This window comes from Thamnophis elegans, chromosome 9, assembly GCF_009769535.1.
Source record: "Thamnophis elegans isolate rThaEle1 chromosome 9, rThaEle1.pri, whole genome shotgun sequence".
Classification (NCBI taxonomy): Eukaryota; Metazoa; Chordata; class Lepidosauria; order Squamata; family Colubridae; genus Thamnophis; species Thamnophis elegans.
This window is the reverse complement of record NC_045549.1, coordinates 20,794-37,678: the sequence shown is the minus strand read 5'-3', so window position 1 is coordinate 37,678 and position 16,885 is coordinate 20,794. Positions and strand designations below refer to the sequence as shown.

Here is a 16,885-nt window from a genome sequence, read left to right as displayed (position 1 = left end):
TAGAAGAGTTTCATGGCTGACCATTGTTCTCAGTGACTCTGGTTGGTTTAAACACAGTAAAGAAGCCAATATAAAAAGAATAAAAAGCATTCAAAGGAGGCCCTGGATGGGCTCCATCCCACCCTGGGTCCCCCAGGCCCCTTCGAGGCCTTTGGGAAGAGGGTCAAAGAGGGAGCCAGTCTAATCTCTGCAGGGGTGAGGTTCCACAGGGAGGGAGCCCCCATGGAGACGGCCCTTCTTCTGGCTCCCACTGGATGGACCCCTTAAGAGAGGGGACCCGGGACGTCTCCGGCACAAGAGTGGGGGTGGTGGATATCATCGGGAAGGCTAATTCAATCATTGCAGTTCTTAAATTAATGACACGGTTGTTATAGTGCTTGTCAGAAGGTTGCAAGAGGCGATCGCATGACCCTGCGACACGGCAGCCGTCATAAATACATGCTAGTTGCCAAGTGTCCGAATTTTGATCACGTGACCAGCGGATGCAGCAATGGTCTTAAGTATGAAAAAGTCATGTCATCTTTTTTCAGTGCCATTGTAACTTCGAATTGTCACTAAATGAATGGTTGTAAGTCAAGGTCTGCCTATATCAAGATCAGAGGGCCTTGCACCTGAAGGACACGTGAGGAAACGTCTCTGACAGACCCCTCCCAATTCATCCGGAGATAAAGTGAGAGCTGCTTGCGGGGACAAGCACAGTTGAAGAGACTAGAACCTGTTGCTGTATCTCTCCCACAGTGGTGGGTTCTGGATTCCATTCCAACCGGTACGGTTGGAATGGCCCCGGCATCATCCACATGGATGCGCGTGGTGCGTGCACGCACTGTGCGCTGGCATCATACTTGCCTGCGACACTTCCGCAAGCCTCGGTGATGCTCCAGCTGCTTGGTGGAGCGTCATGCAGGCGCCATATGTGCCATGCACGTGCGCGGAAGCGCCAAAGGCTTAAAGGACAGGTAAGGCGCTTGGGCGGGCAGGTGGGCCCTCTGGAGCACCGTACCGGAACGGTACCCGGTGCGCCAGGCAGGCTCCAGTATGCCCATAGCGGGGCAAACCGCCTGCAACCCACCACTGCTGTCCAAGCAAAAATAGCCCTGATCCCCCCTGGTGTCGCTTTCTTAGTCTGGTCTAGTTGACCTTGAAGCCCCCCTGCACAGAACCAGGATTCAAAGGCGTTTTCAGTAGGAAGGCAATAGCAATAGCAGTAGACTTATATACCGCTTCATAGGGCTTTCAGCCCTCTCTAAGCGGTTTACAGAGAGTCAGCATATTGCCCCCAACAATCCGGGTCCTCATTTTACCCACCTCGGAAGGATGGAAGGCTGAGTCAACCCTGAGCCGGTGAGATTAGAACCACCGAACTGCTGATCTAGCAGTAGCCTGCAGTGCTGCATTTAACCACTGCGCCACCTTGGCTCTGGGGCTGAAAGATTACCTGGACCGTGAGTGGTTTCCAGTGCCAGAAAGATGTTGGCCTTGGATGGGGAAGAATTGGCTTTGGCTCAACCCTGGCAAAGCTGAAGGGCGGTGGGCTCTCTGTGTCCTGCCATCTGGGAGACCAGTCATCTGGGAGACGTCTCCTGGCCTCTTGGCACAGCAGGTGGCAGCCCTGGCCAGGGGGCCTTGGCACAGATTCCCAGGCCGGGAGACCTGCAGCTTACCATCACGCCTGGTTTACTGTTTTCAGTGGTTGTTTTTACTATATTGTTTGCTTTCTTTGCTACTTAAGCTACAAAAAATATTTAAAAAAAAAATGTTATCAATCTATCATATGTTAACATACATAATAGGCTTTTGGGGAAATCCTTTAATGTTAATGCTAAATTATTTACCAAAACCTTTGGGTTTGACTATTTTTGAGGAGCTACGTTCGTATCAATTCCAAAGCGCTTCTAAGCGGATTATTTTGAGAAAAGTGAAAAATTATAGTACTCCTGAGATGCATAATTTATTTAGTTTTGAAAAAGCAATCTTATCTATAACCAAACATTGAGATAATAAATTGTCCTTTGGTGTAAATGCTATGATATTTTGTAACAATAATGTATTATTATTTATTTCCTTTAATGCAGATTTAGAAACTTTTCTATTGTTTGATATTGAATGGATTTCTAATACGCATGAATAGTTTCCTCCTTTTTGCTGCTTTTTATTTGCATAGAACAGAATAGTGAAACTCGATATCAAGGTTTTGTTTGACCTCAGGAGGGGCGGGGCATGGCCCAGGGGGGCGTGTCCAGTTCATCGTCACTCGTGTCACGGGCACCTGTGGGGGGGCTAAGCGCTCTTTCAGTGAAAACGGGCCTCCAAGCTCCGTTTTGACTGCGATGGCCTCCTGCGACCCTCTGCCAGTGAAAAGGGGGCTCAGGAGGGCCGTTTTTGGTGGCAGAGGCACCGCGGGGCCAATCCTGCACTGTTTCCAGGGCAGCCCCGCGGGCCAGATCTAAGCACCCTATGGGCCGGATCCAGCTGCCGGGCCTTGAGTTTGGCACCCCTGGAAAAGAATAATAAAGTTGGAAGGGACCTTGGAGGTCTTCTAGTCCAGCTCCCTTGTCAGGCAGGAAACCCTATTGTTATAAGTTATGGTTACATACTGTATAATACAAGCTACATAGTATATAGGTTATATAATACCTGGTTATATTATGGGTTACTATTACTGCTCTCTTTTGTAGACCTGTGCATTTCTTAACTTTAAAAAAAGGCATTAAAAAGGTGTTCAGAAAGGGGAGGGCAATGAACCCTTGGCTGCACCTGGCTGCACCACCTTGCAAGTCGTGGCGCTACATAAGGGTCAGCAGCCGGGAGCCTCGACCTGGAGGGCAGGCAAGGCCGTTGTCCCAATCGGGACAAGAGCAAGTGATCTTCATTGTCACCAGGACTTTGTGTAGCAGGGAGGGAAACCGCTGAGCCCCGGAGAAGCTTTGAGAGGGGCAAAAGGCAGGCAGCTTTCTGCTGACTCTGGGTGAGGAGGGGAGCCCTTTAATGGCTCTTGGAGGAAAGGCCTCCTGGAGGAGCCCCCCCTCCCCCCGGGGCCCCTTTGCCCAGATCCTGGAGCCTCCCCGGCATGTACCTAGCGGCACCATCTGCAATGTAAAATGTGCTGATTCACTGGCCAAGAAGGTAATTTGTTGCATTTTAAGGATGAGATTTAGTTACCAGCTCAACTGAGACGGGAGTCTGGGCAGGGTTCAGAACAAAGGGTAATGGTAAAATAATTGCTGCCTTTCCCCCATGAGGAAAGCAACGAGGGAGGGGGGAAGGGAGAGAGGGAGAGGGGGGAGAGAAACAGGGAGAGGGAGAGAGAAGCTCAGAAGAGGGACTAGGGCCTGGGGCTCCGGGTGGGATGTCACCTACCGCCAGCGACGTGGTTGTGCTGCCTTCTCTGTGCCCAGAAGGGTCCTTCACCTGCAGATTCTTCAGTAGGAGGTGCAGGATCTGCACAGCCACCTTGGGGCTGAAAGCCATGGCTGTCCAGAGCTCAATGGCCTGCCTGGAAAGTCAGCAACATGAGAGTGGACGTTGCAAATGGGGAGGGGTCTCAGAGGAGAGCTGGAGCCTGTGAGGGGATGTAGGGGCCCTACCTGTTGAGGGGTATGGAATAGGATAAGCAGCTCTGGATGACCTCCTCCAGGCAACATGGGATCATCAGGGTTAGAGCCCTCAGCACCACCTTCCGGGTCCAGCAGGAGCCATGGCCTGGCTGCAAGCACATGTAGATGCCTGCAACCACATCGTTGACCTGCAGCCATAGAAGAAATGTTTAGCTGCCCCCTCCCCAAAGGGCTCGTAGATCCCTGTGTTGGCTGCAAGGATTGCGACCTTCAGCCACCCTGGGCTTCTGGGTGGGCTGCCTAACCCACTTCTGCCTTCTTTTCACGGCCGGGTTAGTTGGGGATTGACATTATCTCATGCTGCACAGGACAGGGGCTTGCTGGGACTCTCTGTTGACTACTAGCCCTGCAGCCTTTGGTGTCCTGCTCTACTTCAGAGGCCACCGGGGGGGGGTTTACCACATTTGCAAAGAAGATGAAAACAAGTGCAATGAAAGCAATAAGCAGGACCCATCAGCACAGCAATCAAGGCTGCTTCCGCTTTTCCAGGCAGGCCAGTCGAGGATGGAGTGACCACAAGCAATTCCAGTATCTCCTTTATTGAGGGAGGGGCTTATAAGAAATCCTCCAAAGGTTGGCAGGACTTCTCCTTCCCTCCCTCTGGTACCCGAGAAGGTCAAAGGAGCCTCTCACGTTTCGTCCTCCCCCCCCCCCCCCATCTTTCCAGGCTAAACTGATGCTCTTGTCACATTCTCTTCCAGTCTCCCCCTGGATGCAGCTGCTTAGGTCACAGCCTAGAGGCACGAGAGTCTGTCGGGTTCCAGACGCAAAGCGTGGGCAATTCACCCACCTGCTTCTTCACCAGGGCCACCCAGAGGATCGGGCTGCCTGTTAACAGGGTGCCTACCCAAAGGCTGTTTGCGGCCACGGCTGCTTGGAATGTGCCACCAGTGGCGCTTGAGAACTAGGGCAGGGTGGAGGTGAGGGAGCGGTATAAGGAGGCCTGGCAACTCACAGAGTGACCTGGTCCGGTCTCTTTTCGCCCCCCCCCCCAACGCCCCCCTTTACAGGTCCTATGCTACGGCAGGATCTGGGCCACCCCCAGGTGAGCTTCTTTCTGGAGGAAAGGCGGGGCATCAGCAAGTAGATGACAGGCAGGATCCTGTCGTATATATAGGACCTGGGAAGGCATTTCCTGTGACCTGAATCCGTTACAAGGGAGTGGAGCCCAGGGCTGCTCAGAGTAGGAGAGACCAGAAGGCCAAGGGCTTCGTTTTGTTCTCCCAGGTGGTGGGAACAGTGTGGGGATCAGACTCCTGCTTGGAGTCACTCACAGTCGGAGAGAACTCTAAGCTCAGGGCAAGCAACCAAGAAACAAATGCTGCATTTCAAGTAGCAGGGAAAATCTGAGGGAGGGGATGGGCGCTGCAGTTGAAACCCCTCACCCTTTCCACCTTCATGGCGTGGTTCTGCAGAACTGCATTGAGGACCTCTTCTGCTGCCACCAGGACCTCTGGACCGGAGCCTCTCAAATAGTCCAGAACGGAGAGCAGGAGGTTGGTCAACTGAACGGAGAAGAGCTGGTCACCGCAATGCTACAAAGAGGAGCACAAGATTTGGCAGGCATTCATCGCCTCCTTTCCCCCAAACAGGCGGGGCCAGAGAGCCCCCAAGCAGCCCTGAGCCCCTTCCCTGAGAGTTTCTTCCCTGAGAGATTCAGAAGAGCCTGTAGGCTGAAGGAGACTTGGGATGGGTAAATCCAGCCTGACAAGATGGAGTGGCATTTACAACTGGTTGTAGTGTCCTGCGGTCGCACAACTGCAATTTGGGACCATTTCTGCCTATTTCCAGCAACAGAACGCCCATTGGGGAAACTGCTTTTGCTTAATGAATGTGGTGATTCACTTAATGACCGCTGTACAAAGTGTCATAAAATTGGGCCTGTCTCAAATTATGACTGCAATGGATGGAAAATCTGGTCCCAATTGTGGTCATAAGTGGAGGACTAGTTAGCACTTCGCACCCCTCGAAGGCAGCCACGGTACCGTTGCTATCTGCCAACTGCCGCCCGGTGCTTGACCAGCTGCGCTGTCTTCTTCCTGGCATTTCACGCTCCTCTTCATCGGCCACTTCCGCTTCTTCTGCTTGCTTGTCCTCAGACCTAGAGCAGAGAGAGCAGCTGTCGTTACGATCACGCGTGTCGCTCAGGACTGGCAGGTTGGGTTCTTGGTGCCCCCTGAGGTTGGCTCTGCCCTCCCGGAGCCTCCAAAGTCTGGCTGCGGAATCTGCCCCAGGCAGGTTCCCTCGAGCAGCAGCAGCAGCAGCAGCAGAGAAAGAGGTGGCCAGAATGACCAGCCTCACCTTTACGGCGCAGTAAGATCTCATAGAGACAGCTGACTCCTTGCACGGCGAAAGAACTGATGCAGGGCTTCCGGTCATTGCACAGGCCAATCAAAAGGGCCGTCAGGTGGGCCAGCTTGTTAAATTCCCGAGAGAGCTAAGGAAACAAGAGGGAGGAGTGGGAATAATGGAGACCGAAGGGGGTTCTGGATGCTCCTTAGCCGACTCGGGTGTGAGGCCGGTTCTTGCTCTTCGTCAGGCAGACCCAGAACCTTCCGAAAGAGCATCCCGCACACCCACCATGCACCGTACTGAAAATCTTCAGACAAGACTTCTGAGTTGTTGGGTTGTCAGGAGAAAAACCCACAGGAGGAGGGCCTGGAGGGGAAGCCTGGCACGGGAGCCTTCCTGAGCACTTTGCCTCCTCAGTGGCACCACCTGGCAAACATCCTAGGGGCACAACAGAGAGGCTGGGCTCAAAGGGCAACATGACGCGTAGGATGGTGCGAGTAGCATCACTACTCCGCCACCTGCATCAGTTACCAGTCTGCTTCTGAATTCGAGGTGCTGGGGATCCCCTTTAGAGCCCTTCACGGCATGGGCCCAGGTTACTTAAGGGGCTGTCTCACCCCACTGGGCTCGGCCGATCCCACTCGGGATAGCAGGGTGGGCATGCTGAGGGTCCCATCCGCCTGATTATTCTGGTTGGCAGGGTCCAAGGAGGAGAGCCTTCTCTGCAGTGGCTCCTGCCGTCTGGAATATCTTGCTTCCCGATGTGAGGTTGGCCCCAACCCTCCTCTAAGGGCCCCAAGACATGGCTCTGCCAGTTGGCCTCGGCCCCCAAAGGGGGAACAGTGCAACTGAGTACGAAGAGGTCCCACCTCCTTCTGCCACCTGACCTTGATTTTAATCCTGGTTTTAATTAATTCATGATTTAATGTAGATGCATGTTTAATGTCTGTAAGATGGGCGACCAATAAATTGTATAAATAAACAAACTCTTGCTGGGCTGGCTTGTCTTTGTTTATATAGAGAGCCGAGGTGGCGCAGTAAGTAGAGTAGTGGGTAGAGTGCAGTACTGCAGGCCACTTCAGCTGACTGCTAGATCAGCAGTTCAGCGGTTCAAATCTCACCGGCTCAGGGTTGACTCAGCCTTCCATCCTTCCGAGGTGGGTAAAATGAGGACCCGGATTGTTGTTGGGGGCAATATGCTGACTCTGTAAACCGCTTAGAGAGGGCTGAAAGCCCTATGAAGCGGTATATAAAAATCTGCTATTGCTATTGTTATGCCTTCAGGCTGCTCATGGTCGAATCCCCCCCGCCCCCCCCCCCCCGTGTCTTTGTGTGTTTTCTTTCCTTCCTTTTTAAATGGCGAGCTGAGTCACTGGGAATTGAGCAACCTGTAAATTGTATGCAGGTGTGTCTGTGTGGCCAGAGCTGGGCCTTTGGGGCCCCTTCCTTCTCCTGCCAGGGAGGAGACCTTTCTCACACACCAAGCCCTGCTTCATTCTGCTTCAGCCCCTAACTCCCCCAACGCAGATGGGCCCTTTTGCAGATTGTTTTGATTTATAACCCTGCTTTTAAATTGTTTTGCAGTCTGTGAGATAAGAATCTTAATCACAAATTTATAAACTGGAGGTGGTTTGAGTTTCATGAAACAGGAACTTCATAAAATTGAAATTAGTTTATTATTATTTTTTTCATTTATGAGCTCTACAAAAAGTAACTGAAATCCTGGTTTTGAATATAGTAGTTGCCCATCCAAATGTTGACCGGGCCCGATCCAGCTTAGTTTCTGACGCCAGACAAGAGGGGCCAGGTGCTCATCTGCAGGGCAGATGGTGGCTGGGTGGGAAGTGGGTCCAGACTGGAATGGCAGCTGATCTGCCTTCTCTCTCGAGACGGGGGCCCTGCTGCTGTTTGAAGGAGTGTGCCCTACTGCTCAGAGCCAGGACCCACTCGAATGGCCGCTGGATTTTTATATGGCCGTCTATCGGAGATAACGATCCTTAGGTGGCTCTCAAAAATCCACCAACGCACAGCTAAAACCGAAGGGGCCCTCCTCCCTAGGCCCCAGGCCTTCCTGGCTCAAGCCCCATCCTAGTGCAAAGCTTGGGAAAGAACCTGGTCTTCACAGCCCTCTAGAAAGGCGCCCCCCCCCACCCGCAACCTTTTGGGTCCCAGGGACCGGTTCCACGGAGGGAGTTCTTTCCGCAGACCGGAGCGGGCGTAGTTTCGTGAGCTGCCTGCCTCTCACGGGTGGGGCTTTGCTTGTTTGCGTGGACCGGTTACTGGAGCCCTGCTCTAGAAGGCAGGGGAAAAAGGGGGCCCTGTGGACATGAGGGTGTGGGCTGGGGCAGCCATGGAGAAGGCCGCCCCTGAAGTCCCACCATGTGGTAACTTTAAAAGGATGCCCACCTATCTAAGCTAATAGGCTTTGGTCCTTGTGTCCGTGTCCTGTCCTGGACTGAGGAGAGGAAGCTCCAGTTAGGAAGGTGAGCGGCGCAGTTTATGGATACTCACATCGAGGTGGAAGCGGTCAGCTACAAACTTCAAGAGCTTCATTGCTGTCTCCACGGCTCTTTCGCGCACATGATCTAACTTGGATACCATCCATGGTTCTATGAGCTGTGAGGAAAGGCAGGCACAAAACTGTGGCCGTTACGTGAAGCATGCAGGGCCAGCTCAGGGAAGAACAGGCCCTGCTTTAGAGGCACACTTTTTTTTGTGGGGGTGGTGGTGGCAAAATTGAAAAAAAGCTTCCATAAAACAATAAAACCATTTCCATTTTTATTGCTTTAGAAATATTTAACATTTATAATTTTGATGCTTTTACTGCTGTAAGCAGCCCAGATTTGCTTCGAAACAATATGGGCGGCAAATAAATTTAACAAATAATTAAAAAAAAGCAAACAGAAAAGCATCAATAGTATGTCCTCTTGAGAGCTGAATGTAATTTTGCAGCGTAAAGAAGGTGAACACTCCAAGAATAAAAAATGGTCCTGGGCTGAAAATCTAAAGTATAAAGCTAAAAATCCTGAGGGAAAAAAGGAAACAAGAGTATGTCTTTTTGAAATTGGCAACAAAACCAGAAGGTGCCAGAATATGACTGTGCTTTGGGTCCAACCTGCCTAGAGCTGGCCTCGGGGTGCGCCTTGAATCTACGGAACTGGTAAGGTAATGAGTGCCGGGTCCCCCTAGGACCCAGGATTCTGGAGCTATTCCAGAGAGGCTACTCCGGTGCAGGTACCAGACTCTTGAAAGCTTTCTGCAAGGAGCAGGGACCTCTCCCCTTCCTCATTCCCATACTCCTTGCCAGGGGCATCCACTCAGAGTGGAGGCTGGACTGCTGGGATGCCTGCCTCCACACCTGGACAGCTGCTTGACACCTGCTCTGTGGGCTTGAGGGAAGCACCCTGACCTCCTTGACGACAGTAAATAGCTGATGCGAGATTTCCACAGAATGCCCTAAGAAGAATAGAGTTAAACCTGATCTCACAGATTTTATAGGCCCGATCTGGTTTTCTCTGGAGCGGCTATTGGTCAGAAAACCAAGAGAAACGCCTCTTCCCTAATACCCCAGGAGCCATTTGGGTCATCAGGTGGGGTGATCAGTGCCAAGAGCGGCAGAGGCAACAGCCCCCTGTTCTATACGGCTTTAAAAGGGACCCATAACTCTGTGCCGGCAGCAGTTGTTCCCATTGCCTGTGAGATTGGTGGATGGATTGACCGGCATCGATTTATGCAGCTGCACATTTCACTAAAATGACTAACAGGGATGGAAAAAATACAGTCTAATAATACAGACCCAGGCTAACGCAAACCAAGGGACCCCCGAAGACTCTTCCCCACACCCATGCCAGGGATGCTCCGAAGGGGCTCTGCTCCCCTCCTCCAGAGAGCCTCTCTTCGGGCGCCAGCTTTTCCCTCTGCCTACCTCCATCATGTGCTTGAGTTCGCTGGGCTGTGGGTTCTCCAAGAACAGAGCCTGCAGCATCTCCTCGAAGCAGCCGACCGTCTGCTGGTAGAAGGCCTGATGCACAAGCAGGCCAGTAAGACAAAGGCCTCCCCGGGAGCTTTTCCCAGGCGGGCAAACAAGACGGACTGTGGGCAGGGGCACGACCCCAGGAAGCCTCCTGCACCCTGGAGGGCTCTTCAGGACAGAACCACCGGCAGCTGCAACCCCTTTCCCCAAAACAAACCCTTTGCCTTCACCCTTCCCTCCCTGTCAGACCAATTCATTTATTCAGTAGTGTGCTGTCCCAACAGTATATAGCGAATGTAGGAATTAAGAACTGCCTCCTTTAAGAAACTAACTCATGGGAAATGTAGACAGAACTGCCTTGTGGGAAATGTAATTGCATAACATGTGACCACACCTGTGTTCCCTGATTGGGCAGCGGGGTACTCTGCCCGGGAAAAGTGATTTATTACTGGTCACTCTCTGAATCGCCCTTCGTCTACCAGAAAGCAGCCTTGCATTGCAGCATGGGTTAGAGAAAATTAATGTCTTTTTACAACACGTAATGGAACCAGATTCAAGAAGTATCTTAACACACTGAACTGTGTTTGCTATTAAGAATGGCTGATAATAAACTTGATCTAAAGAGATTCCTACGTGTGCAGTTAACTGGCTGCCCGAGTGAGACCTCATTGCCCGGGACAGAACAAGTAGAGACCACGACTTTCTGTCTTTTTCATGAGCGAAACTGCTCCCCATAATAGCAGGAAATAACTCGGGCACTGAGATGTTCAGACTGGAGCCAAACAGCAGCCAGCAAATCCACAAGTCCTTGGGGAAAGACAGAGAGCCCTCGTCTCCCACACCCCAGAGGTTATCGTCCTCCCGTGTGGTATTTATCCCAAGGCATCTCCACAACCAACCGTATTCTCCCCCCTTTTTCCTGCTCCTCTGTACTTTTTGAAATAATTCTATGTAAAGTTGGAAAATAAATTTGGAACTTATGCATAGATTTGCATCTGTTAGGCCAGATAACCAAAGCAGAGTCATAACCCCTGTGGTAACTAACCTCCAGAAATTAAAAAAACTCTGTCTGGGAAATAAGGAGGTCTTGGATAAGATACTCAAAGTGTTCACCTTTATGTCCGATGTCTTCTCGTCTGTGCAAGACTGTCCTTCCAGGATCTCCATTGGGGCCAGGCAAAAGACACTTTTGAAAGAAGCATGAAGTAGGCTGGCTTTCTTCTCTGGCTCAAGAAGGGGCTTCAGGTGGCTGATGGAACAGAAACACACCTGAGATTTAGCTGCTAGAAGAAATGATGAAACACATGACTTTGCCCAATGGATGACCTTGCTTTCAACTTCAAAATGAACAGAAAGACAATGTGTCTGAATCTGAGTGGGCAAAAGAGCCCCACTCTTGGCTTTGGAAACCCAGAATTCTTCACAGATTGGATTCTACCCTTTTGTCTCAGCAGGTTCTGGGAACGCATCGAGCCCCCCAGCAAGGGCCAGTCCCCAGGAAGGGCTCCCACCCCCCTGAGAGTCTGAAGGAAAGCGACAAGAAAGAGAAAGACGGAGCTGCCTCTTGCCTGGACGCCACACCAATTCTCTGCCTCATTTCGGTCAGGTCCCTGTCTGCTCAAGTCGCCATTTTCCCAGGTCTATGGGAAAATAATCTGAAGTACTTTGGACTCTCCCCATCCAGGAAATTGAGAACAGGTTTTATCTGTGGGCTGCCAGATTCCTGAATGTAAAATTACATCATAACTACATCAGTGGTGGGTCCCTACCAGTTCAGACCAGTTTGGCCGAACTGGTAGTGGTTTGGCAGCCTGGGTCGCTGAAACTGGCAGCAACCCAGGCCTGCCATGTCCCCGAACTGGTTCTCCTATGGTGCTGCCATTTTGTTTTTTGCTTCTATGCACACACAGAGCAATTTTTATTGCATGTGCATGCACGTGCCGTGTACATCAAGCGCACAAATGCACACGGAACACGTGCGCGCAGTGCACCCAGGAGTGAACCAGAATAGTGACTGTGGAACCCACCCCTGAACTACACTGTACGATGGACCTGCAGGGCCGGCGCAATGTGTAACATGTTCATACTGGTGCAATAGGACTGGGTGTTTGTTAATAGGATTTATTGGGTTAGGGACTTTTTGTCTTCACTGTGAGCTGTATTGTGTTGGGAGGTGCACTGAGGGAGCTCAACCAATCTCATTGTACATATGTTGTACACTGACAAATAATAATAATAATAATAATAATAATAATAATAATAATAATAATAATGGAAATACAATCAAGGCCATAAATACCTGGGCAATACCAGTTATAAGATACACAGCTGGCATAGTTAACTGGACACAAGCTGATTTGGACCTTTTGGACCGAAAAACCAGGAAACTAATGACAATGCACTACAGTTTACATCCACGTGGTGATACTGATAGACTATATCTGCCCCGAAAATCAGGTGGCAGAGGATTATTACAAGTGAAGCAAACAGTTGAAGAGGAAAAACATGCACTGGCTGATTATTTAAAAGAAAGTCAAGAACATCTATTAATCGAAGTAAAGAACAAAAATCTACTGAAGGCCCAACAGACAAAACAAGAATACAGAAAAGATGTGACAAAATCAAGAATGGAGAGTTGGCAGAACAAAGCACTGCATGGTCAATTTCTGGAAAAAATAAAAGATAAAGTGGACAGTGAACAAACTTGGTTATGGTTAAAAACAGGTACATTAAAGAAAGAAACAGAGTCACTAATCCTGGCTGCGCAAGAACAAGCTATCCGCACAAATGCCATTAAGGCCAAAATCGAAAAATCCTCTGATGATGCCAAATGCAGACTTTGCAAAGAAGCTGACAAAACTGTTGATCACATACTCAGCTGCTGTAAAAAAATCGCGCAGACTGATTATAAATTGCGGCACAATTCAGTAGCACAAATGATCCATTGGAATTTGTGCAAAAATTATAATATTAAAACAGCAACAAACTGGTGGGAACATCAGCCTGAAAAAGTCACCGAAAATCAGATGGTCAAGATCTTGTGGGATTTCCGTATACAAACCGACAAAATACTGGCGCATAATACACCAGACATCACACTGGTTGAGAAAAATAAGGTCACAATCATAGACATCGCAATACCGGGTGATAGCAGGGTCGCCGAAAAGGAACATGAAAAAATCGCAAGATACCAGGACTTAAAAATCGAAATTCAACGACTATGGCACAAACCAGCAGTGGTAATTCCAGTGGTAATTGGCACACTGGGTGCTATTCCAAAAGCACTGGAATTACATTTAAAACAGTTAAAAATTGACAAAATCACCATCAGTCAAATGCAAAAAGCCGCACTGCTTGGATCTGCACGCATATTACGAAAATACGTTACGACGTCCTAGGCCCCTGGGTGGGGCCCGACTAGTAACCAATGCCAAATCCGGCGAAACAACTGGCCGCTGTGATACAATTGTATTATTATTATTATTATTATACAATTGTATCACAGCGGCCAGTTGTTTCGCCGGATTTGGCATTGGTTACTAGTCGGGCCCCACCCAGGGGCCTAGGACGTCGTAACGTATTTTCGCAATATGCGTGCAGATCCAAGCAGTGCGGCTTTTTGCATTTGACTGATGGTGATTTTGTCAATTTTTAACGGTTTTAAATGTAATTCCAGTGCTTTTGGAATAGCACCCAGTGTACCAATTACCACTGGAATTACCACTGCTGGTTTGTGCCATAGTCGTTGAATTTTTATTTTTAAGTCCTGGTATTTTGCGATTTTTTCATGTTCCTTCTCGGCGACCCTGCTATCACCCGGTATTGCAATGTCTATGATTGTGACCTTATTTTTCTCAACCAGTGTGATGTCTGGTGTATTATGCGCCAGTATTTTGTCCGTTTGTATACGGAAATCCCACAAGATCTTGACCATCTGATTTTCGGTGACTTTTTCAGGCTGATGTTCCCACCAGTTTGTTGCTGTTTTAATATTATAATTTTTGCTCAAATTCCAATGGATCATTTGTGCTACTGAATTGTGCCGCAATTTATAATCAATCTGAGCGATTTTTTTACAGCAGCTGAGTATGTGATCAACAGTTTCATCAGCTTCTTTGCAAAGTCTGCATTTGGCATCATCAGAGGATTTTTCGATTTTGGTCTTAATGGCATTTGTGCGGATAGCTTGTCCTTGCGCAGCCAGGATTAGTGACTCTGTTTCTTTCTTTAATGTACCTGTTGTTAACCATAACCAAGTTTGTTCACTGTCCACTTTATCTTTTATTTTTTCCAGAAATTGGCCATGCAGTGCTTTGTTCTGCCAACTCTCCATTCTTGATTTTATCACATCTTTTCTGTATTCTTGTTTCGTCTTTTGGACCTTCAGTAGATTTTTGTTCTTTACTTCGATTAATAGATGTTCTTGACTTTCTTTTAAATAATCATCCAGTGCATGTTTTTCTTCTTCAACTATTTGCTTCACTTATAATAATCCTCTGCCACCTGACTTTCGGGGCAGGTACAGTCTATCAGTGTCACCACGTGGATGTAATTATTATTATTTCTATTTCTATTTCTATTATATTATTATTATTATTATTATTATCATCTCTTATTCATTACATGAAACTCAGTCAACTGAACATTAAAAAATGTGTCACAAATACCATTGACTGGTGCTAATGGTTGATACGGGTTGCTGCCAGCATCCTAGGTAACATCCAAGTACCTTCTTAAGATGTACGATGCACCGAGTAGCACAGTTTTTTGCAGTTCCGCTAGTGTTATTGCAGGAAGCTGCAATTTCTTGATGTGTTTTATAAAATTATTAAAATTATTATTAAAATGGGGTCCACACACTTGAAACTGCACTGGGGTTCACTTAGCAGGCACAGTGGACAGAAGAACCTCCTGCTGCTCAATTCATGGACGATTTACCAGTTATGGGAGGTCATCAATCTTTGCTCTAATTAATTCATGTCTTATACTTCGATGATTATGAAAGAAATGGATCAATTTAAAATTTCACTGTTTTTCTCTGGCTTATTGCCAGCTGGTCCATTGCCCATGGAGATGCCCAGCCATCCCAATTACTGTGCTCTTGAAAAAGCACCTTTGAGACAGCTTGTCCATTGTTGCAATGATCTGTAAATTGGTTTTTCTTTTTTTTCTACAGTTTTGCTGGAGCAATTCAGGATAAAGGACATAAAAATGTTGTTCCTCTCCCCCTCCCAGACATCCTAGATGAGGTGCTAAACTATATTTAGTCTCCTCAAAAGAAGCCATTGTGTTATTATGCAGGGCACTCTCGAATGTACAGAATGGGCAAAATCGTTCCCCACCATCCCACCCCACAGGACGTGAGTACCCTGCTCCACTACCTGAGTTCTTTGGCGATATACATCGCATCTTGACGCACTGTGCTGCCCAGAACGTGGATGGGCTCCCTTTCTATCAGCACCTGCCAGCCAGTGTGGGAGAGACAGAACGAGAGAGTGAGGGTCAGTCGGAGAGGCCCTCTCACTTGGGTAGCCTCTACGGATCTGGAGACAATCAGGGGACGTGGCCTTACTGGAAACTGAACTGCTCTGAAGAACAACCGCTTCGTATTCCGGAGGGTGGGCACTTAGGGCCAAGGCCTTCACCAGGTGGGAGGTGCCCTTCTCTGCTGTCTCCCATCTGGCCACACACCTGTCATCAGTATGCATTCCTTGCCCAGGGGAAGACATACAGGAGGCCTCTGGTCTCTGCTTTGGTTTCCGGTTGCCTCTGATTGCACAACCCCATTTCCCCCTCTCCCCTAGGCTAAAAATCCTGGGCTGAAAAAAATCAATGCCTCCCGCATTTGTGATGCTGAGATTCTTCTGATCCCTGAACAGCAGCCCCCCCCCCCCGCTTTCCTCAGTCTCCCAATGGCCAGAAGCTCATAAGGGACACACAGCTTTTAAGCAGAAAGACCTCACTGGCAGAGGATCATTCCAGAAAGAAAATTATCCTCCTGAGCTTCATCTTGCAGCAACAGTTTTGCAGTGTGGGACCCCATAGAATAATATTATTAAATCTTAAAAGTTACTATCTAAATGATGTATCCATAAAATATAAAAATTAAGAATTGGATCAAGCCCAAACGAGAAAGAAGGTTGTTATAATGCACTATAATGACTAAAGAAATAGAAAGGCCTTCCTTCTTTCCTGTCTTTTGTGCATAAATAGGTGAGCAATAGGATTTTAAACTAGACTGGCAAGGTTCACCTGCAGGCTGGCTCCAAAGCGCAGCTGCCTGCCCAGACAGGCTAACAGGGATAACCCAGCACCTCTGTAAACTGTGTTAAGCTGAAATTGTATCTCTATACTACCAAGACTCTCTTCTTTGTCTGTGTGTAGCCTTTAAGTGGGCAAAACAATGCGTTACAGAGCAACCATTTTTGAACCAAAGTACCTCAAATGGGCTAACTTACAGAATGTGTCCAAAGTCCTGGGGACATGAATGCTGTGGAATTGAAATTTTGCAAATTTTCTAAAACATTTTATTAAAATTATCATTAAAACACTTTATGACATAATGCAAATTTCATTTCATGTTGCCAACTCCTGATGTTTGAGTGTGCTACACAGTTCAATATGGATTACTTGCAACCACAGCAAAAGACTGGCAATAACAAAAAAACTTTCTTTCAACATATAAATAACAAGAAAAATGTCAAGGAAACAGTTGGTCCACTACAGAGAGAAGATGGCAAGCAGGTTATAGGGAGTAGAAAGAAAGCAGAGCTGCTTAACTCGTTCTTTACACCAGTCTTCACACAAAAAGAAACTGTAGCCCAACCTACCAAAAACATAACTGTTAAAGGCAGACTACAAATAAAAATTAAAATAAGCAAGAAAATGGTAAGAGAATATCTATCTGGCCTTGATGAATATAAATCACTGGGGCATGATGGATTACATCCCAGAGTTCCGAAGGAACTGGCAGATGTTATCTCAGAACCATTGTATCACGTCTTTA

The 16,885-nt window shown here is 48.3% G+C and overlaps 1 protein-coding gene across 1 annotated transcript in view; it reads right to left on the bottom strand.

Annotated features, from left to right (window-relative positions):
• LOC116513271 (maestro heat-like repeat family member 5) overlaps positions 1 to 16,885 on the bottom strand; it is a gene marked incomplete at its 5' end in the record, with an annotated part of 49,912 nt that overhangs the window by 16,696 nt on the left and 16,331 nt on the right. Inside the window, 9 exons of the mRNA XM_032224280.1 lie at positions 3,358 to 3,493; positions 3,585 to 3,742; positions 5,000 to 5,149; positions 5,600 to 5,715; positions 5,916 to 6,051; positions 8,418 to 8,522; positions 9,832 to 9,927; positions 10,993 to 11,128; positions 15,261 to 15,340. Of these exons, the coding sequence (XP_032080171.1) occupies positions 3,358 to 3,493; positions 3,585 to 3,742; positions 5,000 to 5,149; positions 5,600 to 5,715; positions 5,916 to 6,051; positions 8,418 to 8,522; positions 9,832 to 9,927; positions 10,993 to 11,128; positions 15,261 to 15,340 (1,113 nt within the window). The remainder of the gene's footprint in view (positions 1 to 3,357; positions 3,494 to 3,584; positions 3,743 to 4,999; positions 5,150 to 5,599; positions 5,716 to 5,915; positions 6,052 to 8,417; positions 8,523 to 9,831; positions 9,928 to 10,992; positions 11,129 to 15,260; positions 15,341 to 16,885) is intronic.